Below are 18,829 nucleotides of genomic sequence, written 5' to 3'. Positions count from 1 at the left end.
GTTACGAACCTCTTCTTTCACCTCGTCGTCGGAGCTGAATCGCTGGAACCACAATTAACGCTGATAGGTACTGTGAGACTCTGAAAAAACTCAAATGGCCAATTCAGAACTTCGTACACATTCTCCATGACAACGCTCGCCCACACATCGCTCGGCAAACCGTTGCTCTCCTGCAACAGTTTCAGTGGAACATAATCACCGACACACACTATAGTCCTGACTTGGCGCCCAGTGACTATCACCTGTTCCCTAGGTTTGAAGAATATTTGGCCGGAAAGCGATTCAACTCCGACGACGAGGTGAAAGAACAGGTTCGTAACTTTCTGAACAGCATGGCGGCGATCTGGTATGACATGGGCTTACAAAAACTGCCACAGCGTCTACAAAAATGCATCGACAGAAATAATGGTTGTGTCGAAAAATAACTAAATGTTCAAGCTGTAAACTGATGTAAACCATTGTAGAAATAAGCAGGTCTATGTACTTACAAAAAAATAGGAGACCTTATTTTTAGGATTCTAAAAATACCACCACCTGCAAAGTAGATTAGAATTCAGATTAATAATGTTGCTCACACAGCATATGTTCGCTTTATCGGGCAACAACAAAGTTATTGACTGTGAATGGTATCATCAGAATGGAAGTAATGAAGTCACTGTAAAAAAGTCATTAATTTTGGCACTTAATCTTGAATGGATTCCGACGTAGATTTCGTCGAAGTTGTTATGGCTCATCTTGTTGATTCTAGGGTGATTCCACTTTGACTGCTAGAAGGTCCAGATCTGTATTTTAGCAACATCTGAAGACCTAACAAATGCGTTTTTCAGGAAATTCTTAATGATCAAACAATCCCAGATCAGAACAATGGTATGGTAGAAATAATTTTTGACTTAGTGTTCACGATCCAAATTTTTATTAAACTTATTGTAAATTCACATATACTTCTTCTTAATTGTCACATCTTCATGAAAACAGTTTGGTATCAATCTTCATATATTTAATTTACACTTTAACCAAACACAAGACTTGACTGTTCTTTTACAAAGCGAAATAGCAACTTAACTTCTGCAAAGTGAAACAAAGACTGCTCTGTGCGCATTCGCGCCAAAACGGTTACAAGTAAGTCAAAGATTACGACAGTCTCACAGAAATGAATACACACATGAACCATATCACTGTAATATATCGATACATCGGAGTACCTATACATTAATAAAACCAAATGTGAATATTGTCACAAAAAAATGTCTGTTACTTAGCAGAAAAGTAGTACGATATTACTGGTATCGAGAACTGCGGTTGGAGTGCTGTAATGGTCACGTAAATAAAGAACCATTACAGGATTACCCTTGTATAAACCGTATATCACACGCACAAACCTTACTTGTGAATTGAGGATATCTATTAGTGAAAACCGTATCAAAATCATTGCAGTAGTTCCTGAGTTTAGCCGTAAGACACATACAGAAAAACGCGGGACTTTGATTTGTAATACGTATAAAGGGTGTTACAAAAGTGCGGCCAAACTTTCAGGAAACATTCCTCACACACAAAGAAAGAAAATATGTTATGTGGACATGTGTCCGGTAACGCTTACTTTCCACTTCGACTGAAATGTGCAGGAGCTCCATCGTGCATGAACCACATGTTGTGTCGTACTTGTAACGCCACATGTTCTAGCAGCACAGGCAGAGTATCCCGTATGAAATCATGATAACGTGCGCCATTGAGCGTAGCTGGAAGAACATGGGGCCCAATCAAGACATCACCAACAATGCCTGCCCAAACGTTTACAGAAAATCTGTGTTGATGACGTGATTGCACAATTGCGTGCGGATTCTCGTCAGCCCACACATGTTGATTGTGAAAATTTAGAATTTGATCACGTTTGAATGAAGCCTCATCCGTAAAGAGAACATTTGCACTGAAATGAGGATTGACACATTGCTGGATGAACCATTCGCAGAAGTGTACCCGTGGAGGCCAATCAGCTGCTGATAGTGCCTGCACACGCTGTACATGGTACAGATGCAACTGGTTCTCCCGTAGCACTCTCCATACAGTGACGTGGTCAACGTTACCTCGTACAGCAGCAACTTCTCTGACTCTGACATTATGGTTATCGTCAACTACACGAAGAATTGCCTCGTCCGTTGCATGTGTTCTCGTCGTTCTAGGTCTTCCCCAGTCGCGAGTCATAGGCTGGAATGTTCCGTGCTCCCGAAGACGCCGATCGATTGTTCCGAACGTCTTCCTGGCGGGACACCTTTGTTCTGGAAATCTGTCTCGATACAAACGTACCGCACCACGGCTACTTCCCCGTGCTAATCCATACATCAAATGGGCATCTGCCAACTCCGCATTTGTAAACATTGCACTGACTGCAAAACCACGTTCGTGATGAACACTAACCTGTTGATGCTACGTACTGATGTGCTTGATGCTAGTACTGTAGAGCAATGAGTCGCATGTCAACACAAGCACCGAAGTCAATCAATTGGGCCAACTGGCGGTGAATCGAGGAAGTACAGTACATACTAACGAAACTAAAATGAGCTCTAACATGGAAATTAAGCGTTTCCGGACACATGTACACACAACATCTTTTCTTTATTTGTGTGTGAGGAATGTTTCCTGAAAGTTTAGCCGTACCTTTTTTGTAACGCCCTGTAGATTCTATATCTTCGAACATCTTATCACCACCGAACTTTGGAACAGAACGAAAATATAATTCAACGTGTTTTTGTGTCAGACTTTTTATGTCAGTTTTTTTCCCGTTGCGTTGCGTTTATTTGGCCGTAGCTGGCGTCTGAGTCTTACACGTTTGCTGTAGAATGTAGGGAAGCAGCGAGCGCCGCAGCCGCCACGCTGCCGTGTGTAACGCGCTGTTGGCGCGTGCCGTGTTGCAGCTCGCCGAGTTACCAGGCGGCGGCGAAGCGCAACCACAGCGGCGCAGGGCTCGACCCTTACGCGGGTTCTGCGCCCGCCTCCGCCACCGCCTCGGTGCAGCCCCCGGGGTCCGCCGCCACGCACTCCGGCGTCATCCTCGAGCCAGCAAACATCGACACGGCCAAGCTAGGTAAGCCGCACCGCAAGTTCCCTTTGTAAGAGTTCGCACTTGGGCTGTCCACGAAACGTTCCACTTCGAAATTCTCGCCGTCGTCATTGTAATCATGTTTGTCATGCAACGGTTTTTTTATCTGAGGGAAGAGGTAGAGCTCACTGGGTATCGTAACACAAGAACGGTGCGTAGGGAATGGGGAGGTTGCAAAAATTTGATAGTCCAAATAAGCATCATAATGTTACTCTGCCCTGAGCCCCCTTTCAAAAGCTATCCGCGACGCTTCGTCTTAAAATCTCACCCTGATTTCATCACAAGGCTTCTCTAATATGCTCCTGTGACAGTTTGCCCCTTATAGCCATAATCTGTTAGTAGTTACCACATTATCTGGTTCAGTGATTCATTGGTGGTCAGCACAGAAGCTCAGCATGTTTCGTCAGGAATCAGGCCACTCTGTGTAGTACAAGAGTAAAATTGGATCTAAATGTTCATTAGAAGAAGCAAGGCAGTTAATGGAAGAGGCCTTACCTACACCATTTGATACAATTGAAATTCCATCCACCTCTCCTTCTGAAATTAGGAAGATAATAAACTCTTTCAAGAATAAAAGCGCATATGGAATTGATGGCATTTCCAGCAGGATAATAAAAGCTTGTTCCCAAGAAATAAGCGGGATTCTTAGCCACATATGTAATAGCTCTCTGTAGCAGGGTATTTTCCCAGATAGACTGAATTATGCCATTGTTAAACCACTGCATAAAGAAGGGGATACCGCTGATGTCAACAACTACTGCCCAATCTCTCTTGTGACTGCCTTATCCAAAATTCTTGAAAAAGTAATGTATTGTAGAGTAGCTTCACACCTTTGTAAAAATAAAGTTTTAACAAAATGTCAGTTTGGTTTCCAGAAGGGTTTTTCAACTGAAAATGCTATATATACTTTCACTAATGAAATATTAAATGCTCTGAGTAACCGGAAGTCACCCGTTGAAATTTTTTGTGATCTATCAAAGGCTTTTGATTGTGTAAATCATAGAATACTTCTAGATAAGCTCAAGTACTGTGGTATGAATGGGACAGTGCTCAAATGGTTTAAACCACACCTAACTGGAAGAGTGCAGAAAGTTGAAATAAGCAGTTCACATAAGATGCAAAAAACTGGTGATTTCTCAAACTGGGGAACAATCAAGAATGGGGCGCCGCAAGGTTCGGTCTTGGGTCCTCTGATGTTCTTAATATATATTAATGACTTGCCATTCTATATTCACGAAGATGCAAACCTGGTACCTTTTGCCGATGACACAAGTATATCTATCACACCCAACAGACAAGAATTAACAGGTGAAATTGTAAACGATGTTTTTCAGAAAATCTTTAAGTGGTTCTCTGCAAATGGGCTTTCATTAAACTTCGACAAAACACAGTATATACAGTTCCACACAGTAAATGGAATGACAGCATCAATAAATATAGACTTCGATCAGAATTCGGTAGCTAAGGCAGAATATTCAAAATTTCTAGGTGTATGCATTGATGAGGCGTTGAACTGGAAAAAACACACTGAGGATCTGCTGAAACGTTTGAGTTCAGCTACTTATACTACTAGGGTCATTGCAAATTTTGGCGATTTACATCTCAGTAAATTAGCTTACCACGCCTATTTTCATTCTCTGCTTTCGTATGGCATCATATTCTGGGGTAACTCATCATTGAGTAAAAGAGTGTTCATTGCACAAAAGCGTGTAATCAGAATAATTGCTGGAGCTCATCCAAGATAATCCTGCAGACACTTATTTAAAGAGCTAGAGATCTTCACTGTAGCCTCACAATATATACAGGGTGTTTCAAAAATGACCGGTATATTTGAAACGGCAATAAAAACTAAACGAGCAGCGATAGAAATACACCGTTTGTTGCAATATGCTTGGGACAACAGTACATTTTCAGGCAGACAAACTTTCGAAATTACAGTAGTTACAATTGTCAACAACAGATGGCGCTGCGGTCTGGGAAACACTATAGTACGATATTTTCCACATATCCACCATGCGTAGCAATAATATGGCGTAGTCTCTGAATGAAATTACCCGAAACCTTTGACAACGTGTCTGGCGGAATGGCTTCACATGCAGATGAGATGTACTGCTTCAGCTGTTCAATTGTTTCTGGATTCTGGCGGTACACCTGGTCTTTCAAGTGTCCCCACAGAAAGAAGTCACAGGGGTTCATGTCTGAAGAATAGGGAGGCCAATCCACGCCGCCTCCTGTATGTTTCGGATAGCCTAAAGCAATCACACGATCATCGAAATATTCATTCAGGAAATTAAAGACGTCGGCCGTGCGATGTGGCTGGGCACCATCTTGCATACCCCACGAGGTGTTCGCAGTGTCGTCTAAGGCAGTTTGTACAGCCACAAATTCACGAAGAATGTCCAGATAGCGTGATGCAGTAATCGTTTCGGTGAAAAATGGGCCAATGATTCCTTTGGAAGAAATGGCGGCCCAGACCAGTACTTTTTGAGGATGCAGGGACGATGGGACTGCAACATGGGGCTTTTCGGTTCCCCATATGCGCCAGTTCTGTTTATTGACGAAGCCGTCCAGGTAAAAATAAGCTTCGTCAGTAAACCAAATGCTGCCCACATGCATATCGCCGTCATCAATCCTGTGCACTATATCGTTAGCGAATGTCTCTCGTGCAGCAATGGTAGCGGCGCTGAGGGGTTGCCGCGTTTGAATTTTGTATGGATAGAGGTGTAAACTCTGGCGCATGAGACGATACGTGGACGTTGGCGTCATTTGGACCGCAGCTGCAACACGGCGAACGGAAACCCGAGGCCGCTGTTGGATCACCTGCTGCACTAGCTGCGCGTTGCCCTCTGTGGTTGCTGTACGCGGTCGCCCTATCTTTCCAGCACGTTCATCCGTCACGTTCCCAGTCCGTTGAAATTTTTCAAACAGATCCTTTATTGTATCGCTTTTCGGTCCTTTGGTTACATTAAACCTCCGTTGAAAACTTCGTCTTGTAGCAACAACACTGTGTTCTAGGCGGTGGAATTCCAACACCAGAAAAATCCTCTGTTCTAAGGAATAAACCATATTGTCTACAGCACACTTGCACGTTGTGAACAGCACACGCTTACAGCAGAAAGACGACGTACAGAATGGCGCACCCACAGACTGCGTTGTCTTCTATATCCTTCACATCACTTGCAGCGCCATCTGTTGTTGAAAATTGTAACTACTGTAATTTCGAAAGTTTGTCCGCCTGAAAATGTACTGTTGTCCCAAGCATATTGCAACAAACGGTGTATTTCTATCGCTGCTTGTTTAGTTTTTATTGCCGTTTCAAATATACCGGTCATTTTTGAAACACCCTGTATATTCACTTATGAAATTTGTTATTAACAATCCGAACGAATTCAAAAGTAATAGCAGTGTACATGGCTACAACACGAGGAGAAAGGATGATCTTGACTACTCAAGATTAAATCTAACTTTGGCTCAGAACGGGGTAAATTATGCTGCCACAAAAGTCTTTGGTCACTTACCTAATAGCAGCAAAAGTCTGACAGATAGCCATATAGCATTTAAAAGGAAATTAAAATAATTCCTTAATGGCAACTCCTTCTGCTCATTAGGTGAATGTTTGGATATAGTAAGTGGGTAATTTCCCCAACCCCCACAAAAAATATTAACTGTCATGTAATATTTTGTGTAATGTAATATCTTGCATAGACACCTTTTATTAACGTGACACGTTCCACATCATTACGAAGTGTCGTATTCATGATCTATGGAACAAGTACTAATCTAATCTAATCTGGTATCGATGGTACACAGGCTGATTTAGCTGCCGCTACCAATGTCGTTTCATGCAACCCGCAATACATCTGTATCAGGAATGATATCCATACAGACGATATAGGTACTCACTCAGAGCTTTGGGCGACTGTAAGCAGACAGAATTGTACTGTAATTGGTCATCAGTTACACAGTGTTTTTGGACCAAGATATACCTTACTTCTACCATACTTATCCAAGTGCCCCCACTCTTTCTTTTTGTAATTAGCGGTGTAGTGATACAGGTTTCGGATGTCTCTGTAAGTTTTCTTCCGTTTATACTTGTTAATCTTTCATAAGTGCTCGAGAAACTTTGCCCTATAACACGTGTATCACCATCGGAAACAGCGATATTAACAGGAGATATCAAAAACTAAAGCATGGAAGTAAGAAGAAAAGTGGCCCAAAGATTAATATACAGGTTGGTCGGAAATTCCCATTACAGACTTCTAGGACTTGCAGAGAGGAATGAGTACATCGTAATTTGAATAGGAACCAGTGTCCGGAAACGTCATCCAGCGAGACTACTGAGTTATAGGCGCGGGTGTCTGTAAATGTACGTATGCACGGGGTGATTCCGTGATGATATTACAGACTTTATAGGATGATGGAGGAGGATAGATGTATTAATTTGAAGTAAGGATCCCTGTACCGGAAACGAACGGGGCGAAAGTTATAAAGGAAAACCGTCTGATACCTCTGACAGTTGAATACATGTACCGGTTCTTGTGCTGCGAAGAGTGTAGGGCAAAGTGTGGACAAAAACGGGAAAAACGTCCAGTAAACGTGGGCTCTAAAGTGCATACCTTAACAGCTCACTTGCTCAGTAGAGGAGATGTGTTCCACATTAGCGAAGATCAACGAATGGTCATAGCTCCTCATGTATGCAATTTAGAGCCCACGTTTATTGGACATTTTTTCTCGTTTTTGCCCACTCTACCACCACTGAAAGTTACCAGCCCTACACTCTCCGCAACAGAAGAACCGGCACATGTATTCAACTGTCAGAGATGTCAGAACGGTTTTCGTTTATAACTTACGACTTGTTAGTATCCGGTACAGGGATCCTTACCTCAAATTTATACATTTATCGTTCTCCATCATCCTATAAAGTCTGTAACATCATCACGGAATCACCGCATGTCTATACCTACATTTACAGACGCCCGCGCCTATAACTTTGACGCTCAGTAGCCTCGTTGGATGACGTTTCCGGACATGGGTTCCTATTCAAAATACACTCCTGGAAATGTTAAAAAGAACACATTGACACCGGTGTGTCAGACCCACCATACTTGCTCCGGACACTGCGAGAGGGCTGTACAAGCAAATATCACACGCACGGCACAGCGGACACACCAGGAACCGCGGTGTTGGCCGTCGAATGGCGCTAGCTGCGCAGCATTTGTGCACCGCCGCCGTCAGTGTCAGCCAGTTTGCCGTGGCATACGGAGCTCCATCGCAGTCTTTAACACTGGTAGCATGCCGCGACAGCGTGGACGTGAACCGTATGTGCAGTTGACGGACTTTGAGCGAGGGCGTATAGTGGGCATGCGGGAGGCCGGGTGGACGTACCGCCGAATTGCTCAACACGTGGGGCGTGAGGTCTCCACAGTACATCGATGTTGTCGCCAGTGGTCGGCGGAAGGTGCACGTGCCCGTCGACCTGGGACCGGACCGCAGCGACGCACGGATGCACGCCAAGACCGTAGGATCCTACGCAGTGCCGTAGGGGACCGCACCGCCACTTCCCAGCAAATTAGGGACACTGTTGCTCCTGGGGTACCGGCGAGGACCATTCGCAACCGTCTCCATGAAGCTGGGCTACGGTCCCGCACACCGTTAGGCCGTCTTCCGCTCACGCCCCAGCATCGTGCAGACCGCCTCCAGTGGTGTCGCGACAGGCGTGAATGGAGGGACGAATGGAGACGTGTCGTCTTCAGCGATGAGAGTCGCTTCTGCCTTGGTGCCAATGATGGTCGTATGCGTGTTTGGCTCCGTGCAGGTGAGCGCCACAATCAGGACTGCATACGACCGAGGCACACAGGGCCAACACCCGGCATCATGGTGTGGGGAGCGATCTCCTACACTGGCCGTACACCGCTGGTGATCGTCGAGGGGACACTGAATAGTGCACGGTACATCCAAACCGTCATCGAACCCATCGTTCTACCATTCCTAGACCGGCAAGGGAACTTGCTGTTCCAACAGGACAATGCACGTCCGCATGTATCTCGTGCCACCCAACGTGCTCTAGAAGGTGTAAGTCAACTACCCTGGCCAGCAAGATCTCCGGATCTGTCCCCTATTGAGCATGTTTGGGACTGGATGAAGCGTCGTCTCACGCGGTCTGCACGTCCAGCACGAACGCTGGTCCAACTGAGGCGCCAGGTGGAAATGGCATGGCAAGCCGTTCCACAGGACTACATCCAGTATCTCTACGATCGTCTCCATGGGAGAATAGCAGCCTGCATTGCTGCGAAAGGTGGATATACACTGTACTAGTGCCGACATTGTGCATGCTCTGTTGCCTGTGTCTATGTGCCTGTGGTTCTGTCAGTGTGATCATGTGATGTATCTGATCCCAGGAATGTGTCAATAAAGTTTCCCCTTCCTGGGACAATAAATTCACGGTGTTCTTATTTCAATTTCCAGGCGTGTACAATGTACTCACTCCCCTCTACAAGTCCTAAAAGTTTGTGACGGGAATTTCCGACCACCCTGTATGACTCGCCGTGTTATTATGCCAAAGTTGTTTCATAAACGCAGGCCGGAGTGGCCGAGCGGTTCTAGGCGCTACAGTCTGGAACCGCGCGACCGCTACGGTCCCAGGTTCGAATCCTGCCTCGGGTATGCATGTGTGTGATGTTCCTAGGTTAGTTAGTTTTAATTAGTTCTAAGTTCTAGGGGACTGATGACGTCAGAAGTTAAGCCCCATAGTGCTCAGAGCCATTTCAACCATTTTTTATTTCATAAACCAAATTTGTACGATAGTTCTAAGATGTTTTTGTATAGCTTACCAGTCATTCTGCAAGAATTTGACAATGTGCTAAAGTAGTTTCTCAAACAAAATTATTTTGTACAAGAGGTCCAAGATACCTTCCTACTTTATCATCTATTCTGCTATATTTTGACAGTATGTTTCACTTCTCCAGAGTGAAGTCGCGATGAAACTGATAAATGGTGCTCAATTAAGAAAAGAAAGTGGTAAAATGCCAGACTGCAAATCCAAACGTCTCGGGTTCAATTCCCAGACAATCCTAGATTTTTTGTGTGTCACTTATCACTACATACACCTCTGAAAATGTTAGTTGATGTGAAAAATACCCAGTTAAATCGAGGTTCGGTATCCACGTTCCGCTGCAGGTCCTCCTATAACTGGCTGGGTGAGTCAGTTCAAAGGTCGGGGAAAGGCAATGGCATACCGCACCATGCCTTGTAAAGCACTGTGCTGTTCAAAACAGTCTTCAGACTGATGACTGCTTTACATTTTCACCTTGTACACCATGACAGTTCCAAAAAAACACCACGACGACACTTTCGGTGGCAGTGAATCCGCATGTTTCCACTTTCGTGTATGAGGCTCGTTTGTTTCTGATTTGATGCGGCTGGAGATAGCTTCGTCGCCACTACCGACCTCGAGCGCTTGCACCCCACGTCGTCGGTCTCTGTTTCCCCTTACTTTTTACCCTCTACAGCTCTCTTGTAGCACCATCCAAGTTATTCCCTGATATTTTAACTGAGACCCTTTCTTCTTAGTGTTTTCCATACATTCCTTCCTTCGACGATTCTGCTGAGAATTCCTTCATTCTTTATTTTATCAGTCCACCTAATTTTCAACGTCCTTATATAGCACCACAACTCTAACGCCTCGAGTATCTTCTTCTCCGGTTGTCCCATAGTCCACGATTCACTACACACAATGTTGTGCCCCAAACGTACATTCTCAGAATTTTCTTCCTCCGTTTAAGGCCTATGTTTGACGCTTTAGCCCTACTACAGTTCTCTTGGCCAGGAACGCCTTCTTTACCTGTGCTAATCTGCTTCCTACGTGTTCCTTACTGCGCCCTTCTTGTGTTACTTTCCTTTCAAGGTTGCAGAATTCATTAACTTCGTGGTCCCCAGTTTTGATGTTAGTTTCATCGTTAATCTTATTTTTCCTACCCGTCGTTACTTCGGCCTATCCTCAGATCAGTATTTTGCTCTGCTCAGTCTATTCAGCGTGCCCTGTTTTTCTTCCTGGCTTTCACTGAAGATAGAAACGTCATCAGTGAATCTTAATATCCTTTCACCCTGAATATGAATCCCACTCCTGAACCTGTTTCTATATTCGTCACTGGTGCTGATCGCATTTTGTATTGTGATGAAAGGGTAGAGCGAAATTCGGAAAGGATCTGTCATTTTAGTTGATGACGAAACGAGTGTGGCAGACGTTTTAAACGTTTTGTGAAATGTGTTGCAGAGTGGGTTGCGCAGCCTTTCTAATCCACCGATCAGCCAGTCACAGCTTCTAAAGTGTCCTTTTGATTCTTTTCTCTGTTGTGTTTGTGTGTGTGTGTGTGTGTGTGTGTGTGTGTGTGTGTCTGTGTGTGTGTGTGTGTGTGTGTGTGTTGTTAGCGCGTTATTTACGTTTTTCCTTGTAGTTGCAGCGTCTAACAATACTGCGACCTTTATCCACATTCGTCTCATAAAATTCGTTAGGATGCCACTTCCCTCCATGATTTTAGAAATTTCGTTATAATATTATCTATACTTTCTGCCTTATTTGACTTCGAGTCTTTTAAAATCTCTATCAGACTCTAACTATAATTCTGGATCACCTCTATCTTCCAAATCGACTTCCATTTAACACGCCAGCAGACAGTTCCTTCCCCTCCAAGAGACCTTCGATGTACTCTGTCTACCCATCAGCTCTCTCCCCTACGCTTAACAGCTGAAGTCTTCCTCCAATCTTGATGCTCATACTTTTGCTTTTAATTTCCTGTAACGTTGTTTCTACTTTTCTACATTCTGAACCATTGCTTCCGACGACCATTTCTTTTTGGATCTCTTCAGGCTCACAGTGATACACCAAGCACTCTGTTACGGTGATTAGGCGGCTAAGGAAGTCATACGGCAACATATCCGCCGCTGACTCGGTTTGGCGAGCTTTCTGAATGAGTATGAACTGTCTCGGAACCTATGTCAGTTCAAAATGTTGCAGTATTTTGTAAATCGATCCATGACTGATTCTCACTTTCTCCAGTGTCGCCTCGACTGTAACACGCAGGCCTTCCAACACCAAGGCCTCCACTTCTTGCAATCCCAGCTTTTTTACTAAGAGATTACTAGTTTCCTCATTTTTTGTCATTTATACTTGTCTGAGCACAATGGAATTGTCTGCGCAACCTAACCACTGTCTCATAAAAAAAATGGCTCTGAGCACTATGGGACTTAACATCTGTGGTCATCAGTCCCCTAGAACTACTTAAACATAACTAACCTAAGGACATCACACACATCCATGCCCGAGGCAGGATTCGAACCTGCGACCGTAGCAGTCGCGCGGTTCCGGACTGGAGCGCCTAGAACCGCTAGACCACCGCGGCCGGCACTCTCTGTCTCATATGATGACGCACCGTCGCCGTACACATTCACTAACTCAGCATGAACTGTTGCAGTCTTTTTCCCGTTTAAATGTAGAAAACGGATTACCGCAAGACACTTCACTTCATCCGTGGACTAAGTCATGTTGCTTACTCCAGCAGCGTATAACTTACTGTGGCGCGGGTATTGCATTGCATACCAGGACTTCAGTATGCACTGTCAAACAACAAATAGTTAATTATGTAACCTTAAGTTCAAATGGTTCAAATGGCTCTGAGCACTATGGGACTTAACATCTGTGGTCATCAGTCCCCTAGAACTACTTAAACCTAACTAACCTAAGGACATCACATACGTCCATGCCCGAGGCAGGATTCGAACCTGCGACCGTAGCGGTCTCGCGGTTCCAGACTTTAGCGCCTAGAACACCGGCCGGCTGACCTTAAGTCCGTAGAGGAATGATTAGCGTCGCCGCCCTCGGTACGGAAAGACTTGGCTTCGATTCTCGGTACTTCCTCGGATTTCTCTCTAGCAGGTAAGTCTGGAACGCCCTCCACTGAACCTGTTGTTGTTGTGGTCTTCAGTACAGAGACTGGTTTGATGCAGCACTCCATGCTACTCTATCTAGTGCAAGCTTCTTCATCTTCCAGTACCTACTGCAACCTACATCCATCTGAATCTGTTTAGTGTATTCATCTCTTGGTCTCCCTCTACGATTTTTACCCTCCACGCTGCCCTCCAATACTAAATTGGTGATCCCTTGATGCCTCATAATATGCCCTACCAACTGATCCCTTCTTCTAGTCAAGTTGTGCCACAAATTTCTCTTCTCTCCAATTATATTCAATACCTCCTCATTAGTTATGTGATCTACCCTTCTAATCTTCAGCATTGTTCTGTAATACCACATTTCGAAAGCTTCTCTTCTTGTCTAAACTATTTATCTTCCACGTTTCACTTCCATACATGGCTACACTCCATACAAATACTTTCAGAAACGACTTCCTGACACTTAAATCTGTGCTCGATGTTAACAAATTTCTCTTCTTCAGAAACGCTTTCCTTGCCATTGCCAGTCTACATTTTATATCCTCTCTACTTCGAACATCATCAGTTATTTTGCTTCCCAAATAGCAAAACTCATTTACTACTTTAAGCGTCTAATTTCCTAATCTAACTCCCGCTGCATCACCCGATTTAATTCGACTACATTCCATTATCCTCGCTTGGGTTTTGTTGATGTTCATCTTGCATCCTCCTTTCAAGACACTGCCCATTCTGTTCCGCTGTTCTTCCAGGTTGTTTGCTGTCTCTGACTGAATTACAATGTCATCGGCGAACCTCAAAGTTTTTATTTCTTCTCGATGGATTTTAATTCCCACTTGCCGGCCGATGTGGCCGTGCGGTTCTAGGCGCTTCAGTCTGGAACCGCGTGACCGCTACGGTTGCAGGTTCGAATCCTGCCTCGGGCATGGATGCGTGTGATGTCCTTAGGTTAGTTAGGTTTAAGTAGTTCTAAGTTCTAGGGGACTGATGACCTTAGATGTTAAGTCCCATAGTGCTCAGAGCCATTTCAACCAATTCCCACTCCGAATTTTCCTTTTGTTTCCTTTACTGCATGTTCAATATACAGATTGAATAACATCGGGGATAGGCTACAACCCTGTCTCACTCCCTTCCCAACCACTGCTTCCCTGACATGCCCCTCGACTCTTATAACTGCCATCTGGTTTCTGTACAATCCTGAACCTAGTGAGGAAAAATGAAAAGTTGTTTGAATAAATAATCAGTGGCATCATCATGATTCATCTACTGGAAACAACAGCTGGAGGGGTGGCGACATACTGATCACATGTTCTGCCATCATACGGGGAACATACAGTAACACACAACTGTTTTTTTAAAAGCAGATTGGTTCTGTTCAGAATTCCAGTACACCATATCATTCCACCATTTCAACTATAAAACCCTATTTTCCAGCATAGTCTCTGTTTAGTACGATGGTCTTACACCATCTTCTTGGGAGGGCCTCTACGCGCGCATGGAAGAACTCTCTGGTCGACGTCGGAGCAAACGTCTCGCTGCATCAATAATCTCCCCATCACCCACGTACTGCTTCCCGTTGTAACTTCCCCTTTTATATTGATGATTATTAATGAATTATGCTCAGGCTCCGGCTAGCTCACGGTAGAATGTTTGCGAGGGAAGTCACAGAAAAGAATTGTCTTTCTGCACTGTATTTACGCCGAGCGCGTGTTAGTTCCACCGGTTCACTCAGATGAATATTAGCTCCCCGACGTGTCCGAGCCTAGCTATACGTAAATGCATATAAACTGAGATTATTGCCCTAATCATGACTGCAGTGTATAAACATGCAGAGTTTATCTATGAAAGTTTACAATTCGCGTGAGCTAAATAGTCTGAATCAGTACGATAACTTTCTAGAGCGCCAAAGAATATCTATGAATGCTGCGCTCTGTAGATAATCTATGTTGTCGCCCAAATAAATGTTTCATGAGCACGTAATATTAGATGGGTTGACAGAAATGTCAAACACTGTAAATTCACTTTATGTTGGTTTATTCTATTCTATGCACATTCTATCATTGTCTTAAATAAGTAACATTTCTTTCAGATGGGTGGAATTAGTTACGCAAATTCGGCCAAAGAGTTTACAGCAAGATACAGATTTTTTTTTCCTTTATTGAGTTTCGATTCCCCCTAAAGGGGGCGGGCTGGCAGCAGCTTATTACCCCGCTCTTCAGCCTAAAGAATTTGTTTTAAAAAGATGAAGATAATAAAAAAATAATAACAGTTGGCGATAAATCGGTGACTTAAAGGTAAAATGGCAGAAAATTCTGGAGCTTAAAACATAAAACACAGGGTTGATGATGCTAATAAAATACACAGGAAGCAGAAAAATAATAGACAGACAATTAAAAAACACAGCGACAGTCTGGGTTCTGTTCGCAAGAGATATAAAAAGCACACCCAGCGACAGCATGATTTCTGTTCGCAACACTGTGGACAGACGCACAACACTGAACACTCACTTAAACACTGCACTAAAAAGTTGGCACAAATATGACATACCACACCCGAGAGCAGGTGGGGGGAAACTGGTCAGATGACGGGAAAAAAGGGGGGGATGGAGAGGAAAAGTGAAGGGGGAGAGGGGAAAGGAGCCAATGGAAGATGAGGATCCATAAGAGGGGTGGGGGGTGCTGAGCAGACGTGCCAGGGAGTGGGGAAGGCAGAGGAGGGGAGTACAAAAGGACTCGGGGGGGGGGGAGAAAGGAGATAGGGAGAGGGTAGGCGGGGAGAAAACACAGGATGGAAGGAGCGAGGAAGAGGGAGCCCAGGGAAAGGACGGAGGAAAGCAGGGGGGTGAGGACAGAGTTGATAGGAGGGATAAATGGAGGGAGAGAGGGCACCATCCAGGAGGGGGAGTTGATGGAAGCCACCTTGGGAAAGGAGATGTAGGGTGTAGAGATGGAGGGTAGGGGGGATACAACAGTGAAGACGTGGCAGGGGGCGGGGATGGGAGAGGAGAGAAGCAACCAGGGGGTGAGGGGGTTCAAGGCGGCGGGAGGTGTAGAGGATGCGGATATGTTCGAGGAAGAGGAGCAGATGGGGGAAAGGAATGAGATCATAGAGGATCCGCGTGGGGGACGGGAGGCGTATACGGAAGGCGAGGCGGAGTGCATGACGCTCAAGGATCTGGAGGGACTTATAGAATTTGGGGGGGGGGGGGGGGCAGATATCCAGGCAGGACTGGCATAACAGAGGATGGGACGGATTAAGGATTTGCAAGGTACAGATTACGCTATTTAGTTTAACGGAGTTTAGGTATATTCCTCACAATTTACACTATGCATCACTTACTATCAGTTGAATTATTAATTGTCTATCGCACTGGGTCTAAGTTCAGTCTTTCGTTGATAATGATCAAATTAAGACAATACAGGGCGGTCCATTGATAGTGACCGGGCCAAATATCACACGAAATAAGCATTAAACGAAAAAACTACAAAGAACGAAACTCGTCTAGCTTGAAGGGGGAAACCAGATGGCGCTATGACTGGCCCGCTAGATGGCGCTGCCGTAGGTCAAACGGATATCAACTGCGTGTTTTTAAATAGGAACCCCCATTTTTATCACATATTCGTGTAGTACGTAAAGAAATATGAATGTTTTAGTTGGATCACTTTTATCACTTTGTGACACATGGCGCTGTAATAGTCACAAACGTAAAGTTGGATCACTTTTATCGCTTTGTGACACATGGCGCTGTAATAGTCACAAACGTAAAGTACGTGGTATCACGTAACATTCCCCCAGTGCGGACGGTATTTGCTTCGTGATACATTGCCCGTGTTAAAATGGACCGTTTACCAATTGCGGAAAAGGTCGATATCGTGTTGATGTATGATCAAAATGCCCAACGGGTGTGTGCTGTGTATGCTGCTCGGCATCCTGGACGACATCATCCAAGAGTCCGGACCGTTCGACGGATAGTTACGTTATTTAAGGAAACAGGGACTGTTCAGCCACATGTGAAACGTCAACCACGACCTGCAACAAATGATGATGCCCAAGTAGGTGTTTTAGCTGCTGTCGCGGCTAATCCGCGATGTAGCAGACAAATTGCACGAGAATCGGGAATCTCAAAAACGTCAGTGTTGAGAATGCTACATCAACATCGATTGCACCAGTACCATATTTCTATGCACCAGGAATTGCATGGCGAAGACTCTGAACGTCGTGTACAGTTCTGCCATTGGGCACAAGAGAAATTACGGGACGTTGACAGATTTTTTACACGCGTTCTATTTAGCGACGAAGCGTCATTCACCAACAGCGGTAACGTAAACCGGCATAATATGCACTATTGGGCAACTGAAAATCCACGATGGCTGCGACAAGTGGAACATCAGCTATCTTGGCAGGTTAATGTGTGGTGCGGCATTATGGGAGGAAGGATAATTGCCCCCCATTTTATCGATGGCGATCTAAATGGTGCAATATTTGCTGATTTCCTACGTAATGTTCTACGATGTTACTATAAGATGTTTCACTGCATGACAGAATGGCGATGTACTTCCAACATGATGGATGTCCGGTACATTGCTCGCGTGCGGTTGAAGAGGTATTGAATAGCATATTGGGCGTCGGAGCACCATACCATGGCCCGCACGTCCCCGGATTTCTTTCTATGGGGAAAGTTGAAGGATATTTGCTATCGTGACCCACCGACAACGCCTGACAACATGCGTCAGCGCATTGTCACTGCATGTGTGAACATTACGGAAGGCGAACTACTCGCTGTTGAGAGGAATGTCGTTACACGTATTGCCAAATACATTGAGGTTGACCGACATCATTTTGAGCTTTTATTGCATTCATGTGGTATTTACAGGTAATCACGCTGTAACAGCGTGCGTTCTCAGAAATGATAAGTTCACAAAGGTACATGTATCACATTGGAACAACCGAAATAAAATGTTCAAACGTAACTACGTTCTGTATTTTAATTTAGAAAACCTACCTGTTACCAACTGTTCGTCTAAAATTGGGAGCCATATGTTTGTGACTATTACAGCACCATCTATCACAAAGCGAAAAAAGTGGTTCAACTAAAACATTCATATTTCTTTACGTACTACACGAATATGTAAAAAAATTGGGGTTGCCTATTTTCAAAAAAACGCAGTTGATATCCGTTTGACCTATGGCAGAGCCATCTAGTGGGCCAACCATAGCGCCATCTGGTTTCCCCCATCAAGCTACACAAGTTTCGTTTTTTGTTGTTCTTTCGTTTGACGCTTATTTCGTGAGATATTTGGCCCGGTCACGATGAATGGACCACCCTGTATATTCGGTTATTTTCCTAACTTGAATTACTTCAAAGATATTTTCCAAGTTGCTGATTTACCTTTTTCAGTTTTTAATCATTTCTAGCAGGTGGCAAACCTTCAAAATGTGACAAACCATCTCGTATCACCTACCAATATTACGTACCAGCGCGCAAGTTCAGTTAAGACACGACAAGGCAAGCGCCAGAAGGACATTAACAAAGTACAACTTTAGCTTCTGTATTTCGCAGTGTCCTCAAAGAGTACTCACAAGGAGTATTCTTGGAGGTCACTTGTTATACTCCGTGATCTACAAGTCTACTACTTGGTGACCTATTATTGTTTTATCTTGAAACTAATGGATTCTATTTCCTTTTTATTCTTTTTCAAAACATCGAGTTACTTTGGTACCAAGATTCTTTTCTATTTCTTTTTGTATTTCTTTCTTTTCAGTCTACTTGCTACTAGTCATGCAATTTTAGTA

At 44.3% G+C, this 18,829-nt stretch overlaps 1 protein-coding gene across 1 annotated transcript in view; it reads left to right on the top strand.

Moving 5' to 3' along the window:
- LOC126092028 (NACHT domain- and WD repeat-containing protein 1) overlaps positions 1-18,829 on the top strand; it is a 621,846-nt gene that overhangs the window by 311,639 nt on the left and 291,378 nt on the right. The window contains exon 3 of the mRNA XM_049907424.1: positions 2,910-3,079. Coding sequence (XP_049763381.1) covers positions 2,910-3,079 — 170 coding nt within the window. The remainder of the gene's footprint in view (positions 1-2,909; positions 3,080-18,829) is intronic.

The sequence above is a fragment of the Schistocerca cancellata genome, chromosome 7 (genome assembly GCF_023864275.1).
Source record: "Schistocerca cancellata isolate TAMUIC-IGC-003103 chromosome 7, iqSchCanc2.1, whole genome shotgun sequence".
Lineage (NCBI taxonomy): Eukaryota > Metazoa > Arthropoda > Insecta > Orthoptera > Acrididae > Schistocerca > Schistocerca cancellata.
Note: the sequence above shows the minus strand (reverse complement) of the source record. Positions and strands in the feature narration are given on the sequence as shown.